At 46.1% G+C, this 19,528-nt stretch overlaps 1 protein-coding gene across 3 annotated transcripts in view; it reads right to left on the bottom strand.

The window, feature by feature from the left end:
- EFCC1 (EF-hand and coiled-coil domain containing 1) overlaps positions 1–19,528 on the bottom strand; it is a 120,714-nt gene that overhangs the window by 10,046 nt on the left and 91,140 nt on the right. The window contains exons 4-6 of one of the 3 annotated variants that reach the window (XM_019495473.2): positions 13,741–13,873; positions 12,224–12,389; positions 4,378–4,536 (exon numbers count right to left, since the gene is read on the bottom strand). In XM_019495473.2, coding sequence (XP_019351018.2) covers positions 4,378–4,536; positions 12,224–12,389; positions 13,741–13,873 — 458 coding nt within the window. Of the gene's footprint in view, positions 1–4,377; positions 4,537–12,223; positions 12,390–13,740; positions 13,877–19,528 lie in introns of all 3 variants that reach the window. The other 2 variants (XM_014596826.3, XM_059715846.1) reach the window with 2 other exon arrangements.

Genomic DNA, 19,528 nt, shown 5'->3' with positions numbered 1-19,528 from the left:
CATGAGAGACTTCTCTAAGCATCACTGGTGATGCAAAGAGTGGGCTTGCTTTTTCAATAACTTGTACACTTCCCACTGAAATGAGTATCCAGCAGCATCATGAGTGGGTATGTTAGAATGGGCTGTCCAACTGGTGGCCCATAGACCACATGTAGCTCACAAACACCTAATGTATGCCCTGTGGGTCTTGGGGACTACCACCTAAGCAGCCTGCATGGCAGAGGACAAGGGGCAGTATGCCACCAACAGATCCTATATGGGGGAAGCAGGCTGTGCGCCACCAGAGAATCCTGCATGATGGGTGGGAGGGAGCTGCATGCCACTGCTGTGAGGCTGGGTCAGCAGCAGATCCCACATGATGGGGGCAGGGGGAGGTGGGCAAGCTGCGTGTCACCAACAGGTCCTGCACAGGGGATTGGGGGCTGCATGCTGCTGAGTGATCCTGCATGGAGGGATAGAGGGTTGTGTGCTGTTGGTGGGCTACACACCACCACCAGAACCCACATGGGTCCGTGCATCCCAGTGCAGCCTGTTCAAGGAGGAGGAACCTGGGCAAGGGTGCTGCCCCCACCATGTGCCACCTGTGTGGTGTGCAGCGTGAGGGCTACAGGATGGCACCCCCTTGCAGCTCCTAGCCACAGCAAATTTGGACAAGCCTCTGCTAGAAGACTAAGTTTATAAACATCTCTGGACACTACATCTCTTATTTTAATGAGGTATAAATCCTAGCTTGAATGTTGCAGTCTCCCTAATTCCTCTCTCTAGTTTAAATTGAACAGTAAAATCTTCATATCTGCACTATAACTGGTGTGTAACATAGCTGACTTGTGTTACAGCAGAGCTTTACTTCACCCCAGCCGAGACTGTAGATCAGAGGCAGACAATGTGATTTCAGAGTGAAAGAGGCGTGTGTGTTTAAACTCTGGAATGAAAGCTACTACAGAACCATAAGAGAGGGCTATGACTCTTCATTTCCTGTCTCAATGAACAGGTGAATGTGGGTGGTACGTTCTGATACTGGACGGACACAGGCCCTTGAAAGTAGTAGCCATTGTATCACAAGCATGTGACGATGTCACTGACCTACTCTCAAAGATATTTCTTTAGTATGTAGAGAAAAGAAAGCCTAAACTGCTGCACCTCAGACTCCAGATAGGGAGAGGGGCCTGCATGCTGCAAAGTTGGTCATTATGATGAGTACTGAAAGCCAACAGGCCACTGGTAGAGAACAGCTAAAGACAAGTAGGTGAGATGTATGGGGAGTCAGACCTGAACTAATTCACCAAAGTTGTATCTGGCTTCAGGCTTTCATGGGGAAGATTCCTACCATTCATTTCTTAGTCTCTGTTAGCTTTTCACCTATGAACCTCAGTTAGATATAAGAACGTGGGACTGGAAAGGGCTTCTCAGGCCATTAAGTCCAGTCCCCCACATTCCCAGACAACCATTTACTGGAATCCTCAAAATTTCCAGTTCCAGCCCTCGCACAAGTAAAAAGAACAATAGCCAAAATACCACAAACACCGTATAACATGTTACAGGTAAAATCAGGGGAGATAGATACTGCCAAGGCCCTGTCACTCTACAATGACAAGAAAATAGTTACAGGAAAATAGTTAGCTAATATGCTCAGATCTAAGAAATGAGATGTGGCCCACACTACAGAGGAAAGCAAAACCTCCACCATGGTTTCATCTACACGTGCAATTAACATGCAGCAATAAACTCCAGCACAGTTTGCACTGGAGTTTATTGCTCCTGAGTGCAGCATTTACATGTGCACCTGGGACTGAAGGATGGACTCAGGAGAGACTCTGACAGGCCTAGGGTCAGGGAGGACTGAGTTAGGGAACTTCTGGAGGGGCTGGACAGGTTCAAATCAGCAGGTCCAGATGCTCTCCACCCCAGGGTGCTGAGGGAATTGGCAGGGGTTATTGACGGTCCCCTGGCACAGCTTTACGAGCACTCGTGGTGCTCTGGCCAGGTGCCGGACAACTGGAAGAGGGCCAATGTGGTTCCCATTTTCAAAAAAGGGAGGAGGGAGGACCCGGGCAACTATAGGCCCGTTAGTCTTACTTCAATCCTGGGGAAGCTCTTTGAGAAGATTATCCAGGAGCACATCTGGGAAGGACCGGCAGGGGGGATGATGCTCAGGAGCAACCAGCATAGCTTCATTAAGCGCAGGTCCTGTCAGACCAACCTGATTGCCTTCTACGATCAGGTCACAAAATCATTGGATGCAAGTGTTGCAGTGGATGTAGTCTTTCTGGACTTCAGGAAGGCCTTTGACACTGTCTCCCACCGCATTCTCATTAAAAAGCTAGGTGACTGTGGCACTGATGCCTACACAGTCAGATGAGTAGCAAATTGGCTGAGGGACTGCACCCAGAGAGTGGTGGTGGATGGGTCATATTTGACCTGGAGGGATGTGGGCAGTGGGGTCCCCCAGGGCTGTCCTTGGGCCTGCACTGTTTAATCTCTTTATTAGTGACTTGGATGAGGGGGTGAAAAGCACCCTGTTCAAATTCGCTCATGACACCAAGGTCTGTGGCGAGGTGGGGCACACTAGATGGGAGGGACAGGATACAGCTGGACCTGGACACGTTACAGGGGTGGGCGAATGAGAATAGGATGGGATTCAGTACTGACCAGTGTAGGGTACTGCACTTGGGCAGTAAGAACCAGCAGCATACCTATAGGCTGGGGAAAGCACAGTGGCAGAAAGAGATCTTGGAGTCATTATTGATTCCAAAATGAACATGGGCTGCCAACATGAGGACGCAGTCAGTAAGTCCAACTGCACCTTGTCATGTATCCACAGATGCATCACAAGCAGGGCCAAGGAGGTGATCCTCCCACTCTATGCAACACTGGTCAGGCCACAGTTGGAGTACTGCATCCAGTTCTGGGCACCGCACTTTAGAAGAGATTTGGCCAGCACTGAAATGGTCCAGAGGAGGTCCACTTGCATGATCTGGGGACAGCAGGGCAGACTCTATGAGGAGAAGCTACGAGGCCTGAACCTGTTCAGCCTTCACAAAAGAAGGCTGAGAGGGGACCTGGCGGCTGTCTACAAACTTACCAGGGTGGACCAGCAGGCAATGGGAGAGACCCTGTTCACCTGTGCACCTCCCGGAGCAACAAGGAATAACAGCCATAAGTTGTTTGAGAGTAGGTTCAGGCTGGACATTAGAAGACACTATTTCACAGTCAGAGCAGCTAGGATGTGGAACCAACTTCCAAGGGAAGTGGTGCTGGCTCCTACCTTGGAGGTCTTTAAGAGGAGGCTTGACAATTACCTAGCTGGGGTCATATGAGCCCAATATTCTCTCCTGCCCAGGGCAGCGGGTCAGACTTGATGACCTACTTAGGTCCCTTCTGACCCTACATCTATGAATCTATGTTGAGCTGGGTCAAAGTAGGCCCAGCTGGCAGGTTTGGGGGGTCACCTTGCTAGCCCAGAGCTACTCCACTCTGGCTCAGCAGACTGTGGAGGGGCTGGCTGGGGTATGCAGTCCCTGCACTGGCAAGCAGGGGCTGGCAAGAAGTCGCCACACTATAGCACCCTAGTGCCCCGCCAGCTCTAGTCACTGTCTACATGTGTTTCAGTGTACTAAATAACTCCACGATAGGATAGTACTTGTCCCAAAAAGTACTATCCTACAGCAGTTAGTTAATTTACTGCACCCTAATAGCAGTTCAAATATAGATAGTGACACTTTACTGCACAGCTAATTAATCAACTCCTCACTAAAGTACACATGTAGATGCATCTCATGTGTGCCAAAATTGACCAAATTTGCTCTGTGTTGTAAATTAGTAATCCCAGTCTCTTGTACATCCATAACCAAATCTAAAACTGCTGCATCTCCTAAGTCAATTTTGAGGGACTTACATGATCTGATTTGTAGTAATAAGGAGACCCCTGTGTATAAATCCTAATAAAAATATTAGGATATGTTTCTACCATTTTCAAATTGGACCTGGAGAGCATTTTGTGCTCTGAAGGAACTACAGTGTCGAAGAATCCCTGATTAGGAAGTCAGATGTAGTCTTGATGGATCCCTTAATGTCAGTCTAAAATGTGATTATCTCTTACTGGAGGGATACAAATGGCTATAGCCTGCTCTGGAAAAGGCCTGGACTTTATGATTTAGTAATTTTTTTTTTTAATCTTATACTTTGTATGGAAGATGGGGATAGTTTGGAAATCAAGGTTTTTCTGGGAAATCGCAACCATTGGAGCTGACAGGTGTGCAACAGTGTACCTTGTAGGTAAGGGACTCCTTGCATTTGGGTAAAAGAGGTGCTCTTTTTACTTTTGGGTGGACACTGCTAAAAACAGCTCTGGATATTTAGACTGTTCTCTTGTCATACCAGATCTCGAAGTTGTTGAAGAAGCTGCAAAACATCCATGAGCTTTTCTTCCACCAGTGACAGTCTAACTCTCTCAGTCTCCAACATCTGTAGCTCCATCTTCAACAATTCCGTCTCCTCCACTTTTTGTTGCAACTCACCTAGCAATGGGCCTTTCATCTGGACAATGACATAGAAAATTAAAAACACTGGAAGTTTTCATTTTCTGCCACAAAAATTGCAGTTAAGGAGGAAACTTTATCTGCCAAATGTCAGTTCACTTCAGAAAACTATCTTGGAAAGAAGTGCATTTCTTTAAGATACTGCAGAAGGCGTTACATCAACAGAAGTAATAGTTGCTACGAAATGTATGGTTGGTTGCTCTTCTGCTTAATGACAGTTCTTTAATGACAATTCATTCAATATTTACTGCAAACAGGCCATTCAGAAATCCTAACTGTTATCATTCTGAATTTCTTCAATCCTTCTCATATCTGTATTTGTCCAAGGGAATCATTCAGATAGGGTTGTTTGTATACTCCCCAACTTTTAGGCCTATGCATGGAACACAGATGTATTATGTAACTTAAGTGGCTCAGCTAGTTTTTTGTAAGCATTTATACACATCTGTACATAAGGGAAAGGTTCCAAAGAAGCACTGGAAGTTCCCAAACCAATATTCTGCCACAAGATGTTTTGATAAAACAGAATATTTAGACAGAAAAAAGGGCTGCTTCCCATCTCCAACAACTTCTCCTTATATAAGCAGGTCCTGCATGTCTTTAAGTGCTTTGTTCAATCCAAGGACCAAGATACAGACAGTCTTGTAGAGTAGGTAGAACCAACCTGGTAGAGTCAATGAAGGATCTGGAGAACAGAATCAGCAGCCAAGCTGGACTCAGTTACGATTTGTGCCTATCACACCCTGACCACCTTGCTGATTTGCTGTATCTCTCTACCCATCTCCTGCCTGTCCTACACAACTCTCTCTTGTGGAAGGAACTGTCTTCCTTTAGGCATGGAAAATGCCACAAGCTAATGTTATCTGAGTAACAGAATCACTGAATTGGGTTTTAATTTCTATAAAAACAAGCCTGAATCCCAGTTTGGGGAGTAAATGGATATATGACTTTGCAGCACTTCATGGCAACGGCTCCACTGTATGCTGGAGATTCCCATGGAAAGATTCCTCCAGTCACACATGCTAAATCTGTGCCTGCTACATGCTTTGGAGCAGATCTCTCTGAAAAAGCTCCACTACAACATATCTGTGTTTGGCATGTGTGAATGAGAGCAGATGAGCAGGGCATGCTTGGGAACCTCTCTCTCCAAAAGCACTGCTGCAGGCTGGTTCTAGGTAGTCCTCTGATACTAAGGACTTCATCTCAGTCCCTGCTTTTCGTATCACAAAGCTGCTATGTAGTCAGGGTAAGTCAAGGCCTCTCTTTGCTGGAGGTCAGGGCCTGGTATAGGAAAAGGACCATGGAACAGGAAGACAGTGTATTGGCTGATCTATTAAAGAGAGCCAAAAAAGTGGTGGTCAGAAAAATGTTTCGCTGAAATATTAATTTCAGGTTTGCATAAGCACTCAAGTTAATTAGATCAAAATAAACCCTAGTCCTCATTCATTACTGGGCCCAGGCAGAGCAGACAGAATTCTTATCATTTTTGCTATTGTGGTTTCCAAACGTAAGCCAGATAAGAATATATTACACTAAGGAACCAAATTCTGGGGGATAAATTCCATGTTTGCTGGTTATGTTTATTCCTTTTTGGTATTATCATTCATCTTTACTGCAGCTCTAGCACTAGCTAGAGAGGGCTGGACTGAAGTAACTACAGGCTTTCAAGTAGAGTTGCTACTTAGGTTTCATTTGGTGGAAAATATCTTAATCAATACTTAACAGATGGGCTGGAACTTCATTTTTCTAAAGAACAATTGGAATCAGAATGAAGAAGTAAAATAATCCCATGTCCAAATAGGGCACATCTGCACGTGCATATTAATGCAATGCAATAAACTCCTGGGTGCTGCATTTATATGTGCACCCAGGACCACAGCATGCTGAGCAAAGCTGTAGCAACCCTGGCTGGCAGGGGACCCTGGGGGTCAGCCTGCCAGCGTAGGGCTGCTCCAACCCAGCCTAACATACTGTGGATGGGCTGGCTGGGGCTGGGGCACATAGGTGCTCCAATGTGGGGCTAGCCACCAGGCAGGTCCCGCACTGAAGCACCCTTGTTCCCCAGCCAGCCGCATCGGCATCTACACATACGGTGCTGTGGAGTGAAAAACTCTGCAGCAGGGTAGTACCTGTAAATACTACTACCCTGCTGCAGAGTTTATTAGTTTACTCCAGCCTAACAGCCCTGCAAGTATAGATGCTGAGAGGTTTATTGTGGAGCTAGTTAGTCTACTCTGCAGTAAACATCTTGTGTAGATGTACCCACAGATTCCTTTCTCAAAGGTAAGTGTATGCTAAATATGTTCTGACTGGCACTTGACTCAACATCAGCTTAAAATTATTTGACTATATTAGCTCTACATGAACCCTACTTTTAGAGTATCTCCAACTCTGAGCTACAGTGAACAACATGCACTTCAGATGACTTGGTTTACATCCTCTGCCAGTGAGTTACCTAAGAATTCCTATCTGAAATCCTATTTTGTAGCTGCTGAGCACACAAACAGTTTCCTGTACATAAAGCCAACACTGTCATTGTCAATGCAGCAGCAACCAGTCCAGTACGTAATGAATGCCCTCTGAGACAGGTGGGGTATGTAGTGAAGTGTGTGTGTGCATCTATCTATCTATCTATCTATCTATCTAGCTATCTATCTAGCTATCTATCTAGCTAGCTATCTATCTACACACACACACACACACACACACACTGAAGAGGGTAATACCATATTGTTCTGGTGACCCAACATATAAGTAGACCCCACATTTTCAGATTCAGTTTTGGGAAAAAACTTGTTCCCTGAATACAGGCTGATAATTGCTAGTAAGTCCTTGAACTGCTATTGCCCTTACAAAATCCAACAAAAAAATCAAATAACCAAGGAAAGGGCCAAAAGAGTTAAATGCACTAAAATGCTAATATAAAGAAAGAAACATCTTCTGTACCAAAGATATTTTTACCAAAGTCTTATTACCCTTTTGTCTTTAGCTTAAAATTCCCTGGTAATGCATATTAAACAAATATTTGTAGGACAACTGAAAACACTTCACAGGTTTAAATAAAGACAGGCCCTTACTGCAAGGGATCTGCATTGCATTTCTGGATTCAACCTTTCTATGATATGTAAAGACAAAACCCAGCCTTCAAACACTCCTGGATTTTGGATTAAATTCCAATTTTTTCCCAATTTTTGAGGGACACGAGGACGGAGAAAATGTATGCAAATTGTTTAATAATTTTGTTTTGTTTTGCTGGAAAATGCTAATTTCTAGAATCTAAAATCCTTCACTATTGATTTTGACTTGATTCCAATGAAACACAGGCTGCGGTCTGTAATGGGGAGCCAGGGGCTCCTGTTACTTTAAGTAAGGAGCCACAGGAGGGATGTCCTCAGGTGGGGAAAACAGCACACTAAGGCATAGCTGCAGGGGTGTAGGCAGCCAGCAGCCCACAGGCTGCAAGTGCCTACTGTGGGGCTGGCTGCTTAGTAGTGGGAGAGTAGTGCAGCCCCTGATTAGGTAGCAATGGTACTGGCAGTAAGCTGCCCTGGAAGCAGAAGAGGCACACCTATGGGTGTCAGGGGAGCACCTGACAAGAAATGGAGGAGCCATGGGCTATAAGCCTGGGCTCCTGAGGCACAGAGGCCACTGTAGTCCTAAATTCTGCTGGGAAAGGAGCTCCTGCCAGCCCAGACTGGTGAGGAGTGAAAGCTACAGGCCATGGCAGGTACTGCCAGACTGGGGAGAACCAAAAAGTCGGAAGGTAGCCTTGCAGTGGTATGCTGACCCAATTGTGGGGATGGGGACTTTGAGTTTCAAGTAGTTGCTTGAATTTTTGTTTTAGGTTTTACTGGAGGACTGGATGTAGCTGGTAGAGGTGGATTGGATAAGGGTGCTGCAGGGGCACTCAGCAGAAAACAGCCTAACCCCAGCTCAGAGATGCCATGGGTACTGACCTGAACTGAGAGTAGCCTTGCCCAGGGTTAGGGACACCAGAGGAGCTAGGACAATGCACAGGGTTGAGGGACTTGGAGATGCAGAGAGGGCTGAGGCCAAGACAGCTGGGCCCAAATCTGTGGGCTGGGCCTGGAAGCCTGCAGCCAGAGTAAAGGGGAGCTAAAGCCAAGACATCTGAGGTCTCTATAAACAGAGAACTCAGCTGTGGACAGAGTAACATCTGTGAGGAATAAGCATGGCTGTAGGGGCAGAAGGAGGCCACAAATGGCCCTTTAAGGCAACTAGTGCCCTGGGGTACAGACGGGGCTGGGAGAGCCCCACTCAGTGCTTGAGCAGGACTGGGATCAGCTGGATCCAAGAGGGATCTGATATCCAAAGAATAGACCTGGGCTCACTCTGGGACCCTACGGCAGACTCCTTTTTCTTACAATCAAATAATTCCATCAAAGCGTGGCAGGTGAGAGGAAAGGGAGTGAACTTGAGAAGTCGGAGTGGGGCAGGAGCCATGTGGCCTAGTCCTATCACATTGTCCAATAGAACAGAGCCCATCTTGTGGGCTGGTTCCTGGCTCTGCAGTTCAAGTGGTAAATTAGTGCATCGACTGTACAGAGCTGGTATCTGAAGATTTTCTACTAGCCTGCAATGGAATCAGGGGTCTGGAAGTCTCAACTTGACCAAGACTCCTAGCTTCTAAACTCCTACGTCCATGATCAAGGATTAAAGCTGCCTCCCACTCCAGTGGAAAAGGCCAGGGAGAACTCGAAGGGGAGTGGAAAGCTGGGTTACTCACCCATTGTATCTCTGGCCTGCATGAGCCTGCCATAATGGAACAGATGACCCTGCACAGTACCCTTATAGTGCAGCCAGTGCAGCTCTGAAGGGTACTGTACAAAGTCATCTTCCCATGCAACAGCACTATATTGACCCAAATATAGTTTTACCCCATGCAATTTTAACTGAGATTTTTAGGATTCTGTTTGGAGGGAAGAAAGGTTGACTTTTAATCAGAACAATAAAGAATGCAAAAGAAAAAAAAAGTTGTTTATTTATTTAATTGCACTTTCCTAAAATTCTCTGGGATATTTCCCTAATATCTAGCCTCTCTGATCAGCGCCCCCATTATACTCACCTCCTGATATGCCACGTACCAGTCACTAGTTTGACACCCAGCTAATGAGAGGTGCATTTAAACTTTTCAGTGGGTACCCATCAGTTCTCTACATTCACAATCAATGGCTACACATTCTTCCACTTCAAGGATGTTTTTTCACAGCATCCTGTTCTTTTAGTAGCACTAGAACAACTCCATAGTAATTTCCTCTAACATTACCAAAAGGCAGCAGGTACCATGCTACACAGGACAAGACAGGATGAGTCAGCCCAGAGCAGTGCAGGATAAGACAGGCTGCCATGCTGCAGTGGCAAGGCTTGGAAGTTTTTCCACAAAGACAGAATGTCCCCATTTCTTTGCACTCCTCCGGATCTGCCCAGAGGAGTTCAAGGAGTGGTGGCTATTTTCTGTGGGAGGGTTCCCACCATAGGAGAAAGGACCCTTCCCCCTCCATTGCCAGTCAACTATTGATTGATGGGGGTGGGAGGAGGCACTCTCCTGGGGCTCGCCCCTTCCTGCTAACTGCAAGGCAAAGGAGAAGACAGTCTGCTAATTAATGGGTTCCCCCAAGGGTAGGAGATATGGGGGAGGAGGGCAGGTGCAGCCTTCTAGTGCCCCCTCTCTGGAGAGCTTGCCTATGTAGCTCTCTAGCCAGAGGACTGGAATACATGTATGCTCCAGCTCCTGAGCTACTTTTCTACTAGTAAGAATTGCAATGAAATTCTTACCAGTATAAATGAATGCCCGTCCATGGACAAAGTTTCTTTAGTTTTAGAGTAAGCTGGAAGATTTTCCTGAAGGAACTCCAGAATGGTGAATACCTGTAACTTAGTCAGGGGTACTGAATAGCTCCAATATTTGGTAATAGGGTAGAAGGAACCCTTCACCCACAGTTGAAGATTAGGGAAGTCTACATTTCCAGTGCAAACATTTCCAGTCCTGCATTTGTTTTTCTCTGGGAATATCATTCCTGAGGGTCTTCTCAATTATTAAGTCTTTATTATTTTCAATTATTAAGTCTTTAGTTAACGGTATAATTTGTTTAAAACTCTTTAAAACAGCCTGTATTTAAATGTTATTTGAGTCAGTCTTGTCCTCTAGATACCTGGAGGTTCTTGCAAATGCTGCTCTTGTGCAAGGAGAGTAGATATGGAATTATGATTGTTTGGGCTCCACAGGTAACTGTGATGCCCCCTGGTGACCACACAACCCTTTCTCTGTTTGAGCTTCAGCATACCGCTCCCTTCAAGCTCTCCTGCCATGCCTTGATGTATCTGTTGAATGACTGAAAGGAAGGATGCCTAAGGGTCCTAGAGTAAGCCCTTATCCTTCTGACTGCCAGCAGGTCACTCCTGGACCCTGCTGGTGTTGGTCCTGTACTCACGCTAAGTAGGACTCCCAGCCCATGTCTGCCCCACACCAGGCACCTGTAGCTGAAAGGGCTATTCATGGCCTCCAACCTCCCCTACAGCCATGCCTTGCACGTGTTACAGGTTTCCCTCGCCAACCATGGTTTTGCCAACCACAGTTTTGAGTATCCACACGCCAAAGGCGGCAGGGGTGCAGTCTGAAAATACCCCCCATGGCCCTGCTCATGCGTCTCACTCCCCCCACCTACAGCCCCTGCTCCTCCAGCCCTACCAGTTTTGCCAACCACGGGAACTTTCAGGAACCTAACCCCTGTGGTTGGCAAAGGAAACCTGTACTGTACAATCAATCCCTTATTGGGGCCTCGGCCTTCTTGGCCTCCACCCCTTTTCTCTAACTAAGCCTTCTAGCCCAGGGTCACTCTGTAGGGCCTGGCTTCTGGGCTCCAGCTCTTATCTCAATAACTTTAGTTCTGGGCCTCCAGGCCCCATCTCTGCCCTGTCGTGGGGTGCTAAGTCTACTTTGGCTCCGTCTGGGCCCCCTTGCCCTGTCTGGCTTTCACCCATGCTAGGCTTCAACCTCTTGCTAGACTACAACCTCTTTTAGGCTTCTACCTGCTCTGTGTCTTGAGCCCTTAGCCCTGGCAGGACTCAAAACACTCTTGTGCCCCTGGGCACAATTGGGGCCTCCACCAATTCCTGAAAGTCCCATCCCAAACCAGCAGGATAACCTGTAACAAAGGAACAAGCCTACTGGCTGTAACACAAACTAAACCCGCTCCAGGTGCAAACATCAGCAGTAACTTGCTGCTTGTATGTAGCATAGTTTCCCCTTACCCTGGGTGGTATCTCTTCATAAGTCATTGGTCTCTTACTGGCAGGCCCTAGGGCAGCTCAGAAGTCAGAAAGGCATCCCTTAGCAGTCATCCTACTCCTACTGCCTACTCCCTTGCAGCCAACTCACCCTAGGCAAAGTTCTCTTGACTGGTCATAGGTGAGCCCCTTCACTCTACTGGGCAGCTCCCTGCCATGGCAGCAATGTTTCTTTCCTGCCTTCTCTCTTGTGGCTAACCCGTCTCAGCTGTCTGGGCTCCATCTGCTGCCATTTTTCTTCTTAAAGTAACCAGAACCCCAGGCTCCCTGTTATAATGATGTTATAGTGAGAAATCAGTGCAAGCAAATGAGAGATCCATACTGCTGTCTAGAAATCAATACAAATAACCTCTCTCACACTATCTAACACTTATTACCTCTTCCACATTAGTTTCCAATGTTTTCGTATCATTTCCTTTATGCTCAGGCTGCTCAGTCAACTTCACAGTTCTCTCTACCAGTTCTACAGTGGCATTCTCATGACAATTACTATTGGCATCTCCAAAATAAGACATCAACTTCTTCAGCATTTTGTCATCACATCTATGTTTAAGAAAATAAATAAAAAGGAGTTAGTAAATAAAACTGCCTAGCCAGGATCAATATGCATAAGAGGTATGGCTGTTTTTCTGCAAAACTCCCAGAAGCACAATATCTCATAGGACATAAATTCAAAGCACTGGCAATGACTTAAATTCTTTATGGTTTGGATCCTGGCTACGTAAAAATGTTCCAGTTCCTCTTACACACAAGCTGAGGTGCCTCAGCTATCAGTTTCTACATTTGTATAACTGAAAAGAGACAAGGTAGGGTGTCTTAAGTGGATGGTCCTTGATCCTAAAACAGGTCTGTCCCTACACCCTGGTCTGACAAAGCCACAGCCACAAGACCTTCAGTGCACATTCTAAAACCCATTCAATGTATGCGTGATTGTGCTGGAAAGGCAGATTCTAAGCAGGCAGATCCTTTTTCTTGAGAGAAGGGGGTGATTTTTCCATTAGGAATCCTAATCAGCATACTTAGTTTGTGCAGTGTGTTTTTAAATTTTTTACTGCAAGAACAATTAAAGACGGGACTAAACACTTGATGATGATGATGATTCAAGCAGCATGTGGGTGATAAGACAGGCTTTCCCCTGCCATACAGACTTTGGCTTGCTTTTTATTTTCTTTCTAAGCCCCACTTACTCAAATTCACTATCCTCTCTGATATGTGCTAGGATCTACCTTTCTCCTATGACAGGGGTATCTTATCTTTTATTTCAGTGAAATATACACCTGGCAGATGTGCAAGTAAAGGTGCCATGAGATCTGATGTGCAATCCCCACAATCACGTTTCCTCCCATGCCACATGTTCATGGCAAGAGATGTAATTGTGGCATCAAGCATCAGATCCTATCACGCCTTACTGCTGGTGCAGGGAGAGACCAGGATTATTATCCTAGGCGTCCCCTGCACTGGCAAGTAGAAAGCTCATATAGCTGGGAGCAGTGGGAGTGCATGGTGTGTCCCCACGACTGAGAGTCTGGATCAGCTGACAGGACTCCCAGCCACAGGAGTGTATGATGTGCCCCCACAGCTGTGGGCCCCAGCCAGTCTACATGTTCAATTAATGGTGTAATAGGAAACAGCCATGACGTTATTACACATTTTTTTCCTAATAACTTTGTGGTTTATTCCTTGTTTTATTATGCCATTAATTGCATTAACGTGTCTGGGGAATAACTTAAGATGTGATTAACTGGTTAATCACGTCTTTAAGCATAATGTGTGCCAGGGACCATGGTTCCATAGCCTGTTGCTGAGCCCATGGTACCTTTTACCTCTTTTTAGATCATCGAGTAAAATTCTCAGTGGGAGAAAGGGATACGTAACATTGATCTCTGAGACATACCCACTGCCACAACAAGGAAGCCTGGTCAGTAGCTTCTTCACTTCAGCCACCTGAGATGGCTGCTCCCCTGTCCACTTCTCCTCCTCCTCATCAGAGGCAGCCTGGCCCTCCACAGAACGGAACATCTGATCTTCTACTGGAGAAAAGAAGAGTCACATAAATACATGTAAAATTCTGTCATGCTCAGGACAACCGCCTTTCCAGCTGTAACAATTTAAATGAGTGGGATTTAAAAAAAGAAAAAGAAATTTTAAATATCTCATTAAAATACATGGTACATACCTTTATCACCAGACCTTTGAAATGAACCCCAAATGGATGAGAGTTCATGGTGATGCTGACTTAAATATTCTTTCTTCTAATACTCTGGTACTACTTCAACTGGTAGCTTTTGCCACTGTCTCACTTGAACACATTGGATTGTCCAGATGAACGTGGTCATGCAGTATGTAATGTTGCAAACATGATTACGGTGCCACATACCGCACAGTCCAGTGTTCTCCACTCTGTAAGGGTGTGCTGCCCATGTGCATGCTGCTCTGCGTTTTCTCTTCGTGGTTTCCAGGGGATATCCAGGGGTCAAAAAAACACCATGGAAAAAAATAATAGGGCAGTGCATGCTACTGAAAAGCAGAGGCGGGATGCCTGGAGCCATGCTGTGGCTGCCAGCCAGGCTCTGCCTGGCAGGATCACCACAGCTACACCCCCCGGAGGCCCCCAGGTAAGGCCCCCCTACTGCCACTGGGTTAACTTGCTGCGCGCCAAAGCACAGGCATTCCCCAGGGACAAGAAGCTGAGGCCCAAGGTATGCCGCTGCTAGTTGTCCCTGTGGAACCAAACGTCCATGCATGTCTGGGCAAGTCCATTGTGTTTTTTTAAGAAAATAGCATGGGTTTAAGAAAGAGTGAGAGGCAACAAAACATTAGAGTAGGCACAATTACTAGTTATTTAATCGGTATATGATGTATGTGCTGTTATGAACTGGAATGAGACCCTACTCTGAGGCATCTTCTGCATATTCACTGGACTAACTGAATGTATGCTCAGAAGAGAGTACAGGGAATTTGACTGAGAGTTGCTATCACTTACACTAAACCATTCTCTTGCTTAAAGCATTTTATGTGGTTCAAGGAGAGTAATTTTAATAAGTGACTGTAATATCATCTTTATGACCACTTAAATGTTAGCATCACCTATTTAGCCTGAAGTAAATCTCTTCTGAAATCTAAGAAATCTGAATGAAGCAAATGGCATATGCACGAAATAATACAGACACATTTCCATATTTCAGCAGTGCGTTAGTTCACACTAACAGTAGTTAGATTCGATTAACTGCCAAAGGATCTTTTCTCTGCAGGAGGATTTTATTTAAATGCTCATAAATACTTTTCCAAAAAAGTTGCCCATACATGGAAGGCATTGGCAGTTGTTTTATTCCAAATGTTTATTCCTGAATTCACAACAGTTTAAACCAATTTAAACCCAGGTTTAATTATTGGTTTCTATACTTTTTTGTGAAGATTGCAAACCAAAAAATCTACAAGAGCTAGAGTTTACTCCCTCACAAATTTAAAGCTATTAAGTTTTCAGTTATATTTCAAAGACAGCATACATATACATTTAGTTAATATGTTCAGGTAGTTTTTAACCTTCTTAGTGCAAGGTGCTAGCTTTGTGGATGTGAGTGCCTTCCACAGGCTCCCGCAAAGAGCTAGTGTCAGTAACAGACTTGGATGCTTAAGCAGGATTAGGTGGAATTGAGAAGCCTTAGTCCAAAACTTAGCTCAGTTGCAGCCTAATGCCACCATGTTATCTCCCAGTTTGAATGTGAAGCTAAAGGTCTACTACTTTTACACATGTATTTTATCTACTGACTCTTTCGGAAAGGAAGACACATGGGTTTGAACTCCTTGGGTGTGTCCACACATGCAGACATGTGCGCTTCCAGCAGCTCAAACAGCAGCGGCACAAATTTGGGCCAGAGATTTGTGCCTCAGCACAAGTGCCTGAACATACGCTTTGGTGTGGGGCAAGTCGTGCCACTTGAGGCAAACTCACCCTGCCCAGCTCCTCCCAGATCTGCAGCCAGGGGGACCTGAAGGCTGGGTAGTAAGCTGCAGCAGTATAAAAAAAACTGCCCTGGCAAGCAGCTCAGGGCTACTTGCTCTTGGGAGCAGCCCAGCCAGTTGACACATGGGGACACTAGCCCCCTGTGCCACCTGGACTACTGCAGCAGCCCTGACCTAGAGTGGTCCCTACACCCTCTACCCAATGCAGCAGTCTGGCACCAGGGGCTGCTGCCTGGCTGCAATCTGCTGCCACCTGTGACAGCATCTGCCCCCTCGAACCTGCAGCCCCATATCTGCACGCCTGCTAGACCTGGACAGGGACTGCATGGCCACCTAGGCTGTGGCATGGGCACTGCAACAGGGCTTTCTGCTCCTCTGGGCCAGCTGCCAGTGGGCTGTGGCTGCACAGTTGGCCTTCATGTGGCACTGCTGCAGTGTGTGTCCCCACCCTGCCATCTAGACAGCTATCATCTGGAAGATATGCTCAGTGTGGTGGTCTGCTTTGAATTGCCAAAGCATGTCCTCCTGGCTTCAAATGGCAAGGAGGTCAGCCACCTCATTTGCCCTCCAGCTGGGTTCCTAGTGCCAGCCCTGGGCAGGCTACTCTGCCTGAGTCCTGCCACTTGCCTCACCAACAGAGATCCTGGTGTCCCCGGTTTAAAAATTGCAAATTCTCAGATTTAAAAAAATCAAAAATTCACTCTTTAGTGAAAATCCATGTTCTTCCACGATTAAAAATGAAACATCACTATATGTATAGCTATATACAGAGAGAGAGATCGATTAGTTGGGCAATGTCTTATTGATATATTTACTATTTTAAAGCCTACCACTGCCTCTATCATCATAACAAAATACATTCTAAATATTTATATGCTTTGGTGTTTGCTTTTTTTTTTTATAATAGAAAATAAAAGAAAAATCAGATCTCCCCCTGACCCTTCTACTAACCAGGATGTGGGGACACCTGTCCCTGCAGCCACAGCTCCAGCCAGCAGGTTTCCTTCTGTCTGGTATCTGGGCACACAGGATATGAGATGTGGGAGGGGATATGGGGTTTGCAGGAGGGGGGTGGGTATGGGGGGATTGTGGTAGGGGTTTTAGGTGGGGACTGCCACATGCCCACCCCCTGGCGCATAGCCCCTGTTGCTGGCAGCAGCAGCCAGCTGTGCCCTGCCCACTGTAGCTCAGCCCCACGGGGCGCAGTGCAGCCTGACCTGCCCATGGTCTGTACATGGTGAATGGCCCTGGCCTTCCCCACTAGGGCGGGTGGTGGCAGGAGCCAATCCCGATGTCAAGAGTATCTCTCTAGAGGACTCAACCTCAGGTTGCCTCAGGGCACAGTTGTGCTCATGCACCACTTTTTTTTGCATGGTGGGGTTTTTTTTTTGATACCTGCATTTCCAAGTATCAAATTTTAGAGCCCATGATGCAAATATGCAGCCCAGGGAACATTTTTCTGTTCCCAATGTGCCCCTTGTGGCATCTCAAAGCAGTTTGAGATGCCGCAACAGGCACATGCGCTTGTCTGGATGTGCCCCTTAGGCTGAGAAGGTTATTGAGCCCAAGTCTACCATTTCCTAATTAAGTGCTCTAACCACCAGGCTATTATTAGTGTTCTAACCACCAACAGTTACACCCCGCAGGTCAATACAAGGGAGAAGAGAATGAGCCCTGCTTAGTTCATGGAAAGAATTGTTGTAGATGCCTGCTCTCAGGAAAGGGCTCCAGGCTGTGGATCTTAAACTAATAGAAGCAATTTACTGGAACCCTGAATCGGGTGCTTAATCTTTGGTGAGGGGTGGGATTTCAGACACCCCCGATCCTTAATGGTTCCTAATGGCTTGTTCTAAGCAGCTCCCTGCCCAACCTGCTGGCTGTTTTGGATCCTATTCTGAGGCACCTGGCTCTCCCCATACACTGTATAGGAAGCCCGGGTGCCTAAGTGAGGCCAGATATGAAGAAGCTCTTTAATGGATCCAGCTCAAAATAAAAGCTGAGACACCTAAACCTGCCGATAGAAGGTTGTGTTTTCAAATTAAAGGAACAGCTACTTGTGTGTGAGGGAGACAGTGAGAGATGTATGCAATTGTCTGTTGAAAGACATGAATTGTATTAGCTGTTAGTAAACCAGCCATGCTGTTACCTGCTGCTTACAGATTTTCACAATAGATAGTGCAGAGAAAAGCAGCAGGTTCAGTTAATACCTGCAGTCTAGGAAATAAAATTCAACCTTCTGTTTAAAGATGCAGACTTTTATCACTCAAGTTAAAGAGCAATATCTATTCAGTGTTACTAATAGTAGAACTTATGATGTGGTCTCATTACAGGGATTTTACCAATAGGCAGTGTGGCAATCAGACTTGAGGAAGTCTGACATATTGCAGTCCATCCATTAGAGGGCACTATTATACCACATCCACATTCAAACTAACAGGACTCTTACTTGGCAAAGCCTAATTGATACTAGATTCTCTGCCAGATAAATTTTTCATAATATTAAAAAAACCCAAAACCAAGCAACCTGGCTTCTGTCTTTTTATACAGTGGCCATATGTGTGCTAAGCCAGTTTGTCTTCAAACAACATTCCGCTTGCCTAACTTATGAATTATCCTGATCGATAGTTAATATTCAAAACAGTAAGGAAGTTCTTAATGATGGAGAGAGAATACCCACACATTTTTTTGCAATATTTAATGCATGCAGATTAATATCCTTAAATTGGTTTACTTTCATTACCCCTCACATTGCCAAAGTAAAAATTTATTGGCAGGTCTTCAGTCTGATACATGGATAGTAAGCATTTATACATAATCACTTAGGTTCTTGCTCTGGAGGTCAAAAAGTAGTCAGCACTTGCAACTGCTCTGGAGCATGAGAAAGCAGAATGGTTCGTAAGGCACTGTCACTACAGAATAGCATCAATTCCTTTAAAACCTGACAACTCTATAATGTTTTCTATCAGCCAGTGATGCATCTGGCATATGGCAGATGGGCTGGAAATTTTTAATTGAAACTTTTTTTTGTCAGAGATAGCTATTTCATTTCACTAAAACCATTTTTTTGACCAAATCATTGACTTTTTTTTTAATGCCCTGGACAATAGCTTTAAAGAAAAAATCCACTTCAGAAACTTGATTTTGAAAAATTGTGTTTTATGTGTTATTTGTCTGAGTTTTACATCGTTCATTTAATGTAACATATGAAGCAATATACACTGCTGGTACTACTGATATGTTATACTAGCCAAGTGCCCATCAAGAATGATGGGGGCAGGGAGGGGAGCGGGTGGGGATGGAGCCCTGTGCCCCCCCTCCCCCCCACCTGGCCCCACTCCCCCCTTCTCTCCTGCTGCTTGGGGCCTGGGCCCGCTCCCCCGCTCCTTGCCACAGTGCTGGGGAGGAGTGGGCCCGAGGCTGGGGAGAAGCCAGGCTCCTACGGCGGGGGGAAGCAGCAGGCCAGGGCTGAAACCCATGGTGTTGGAGGGATGGGAGAAGCAAGGGAGAGGCCAATGCGGGGGTGAGGCCTGCTGCTCCCCCACCCCCCACGTCAGGCCTGATTTCTACCCCCCCCATGGCGGTGGCAGCGGGGGAAGGGGAGGAGTGGGCCCGGGCCTGATGTGGGAGAGGACAAGGCCCAAGGCTGGAGAGAAGCTGGACTGCGGCAGCAGGGGAAGCAGTGGGCCCAGGCCGACCCAGCGGTCGGGGGACAGGAGGAG

Source organism: Alligator mississippiensis, chromosome 12, assembly GCF_030867095.1.
Source record: "Alligator mississippiensis isolate rAllMis1 chromosome 12, rAllMis1, whole genome shotgun sequence".
NCBI lineage: Eukaryota > Metazoa > Chordata > Crocodylia > Alligatoridae > Alligator > Alligator mississippiensis.
This window is presented reverse-complemented; position numbering and strand designations above follow the sequence as displayed.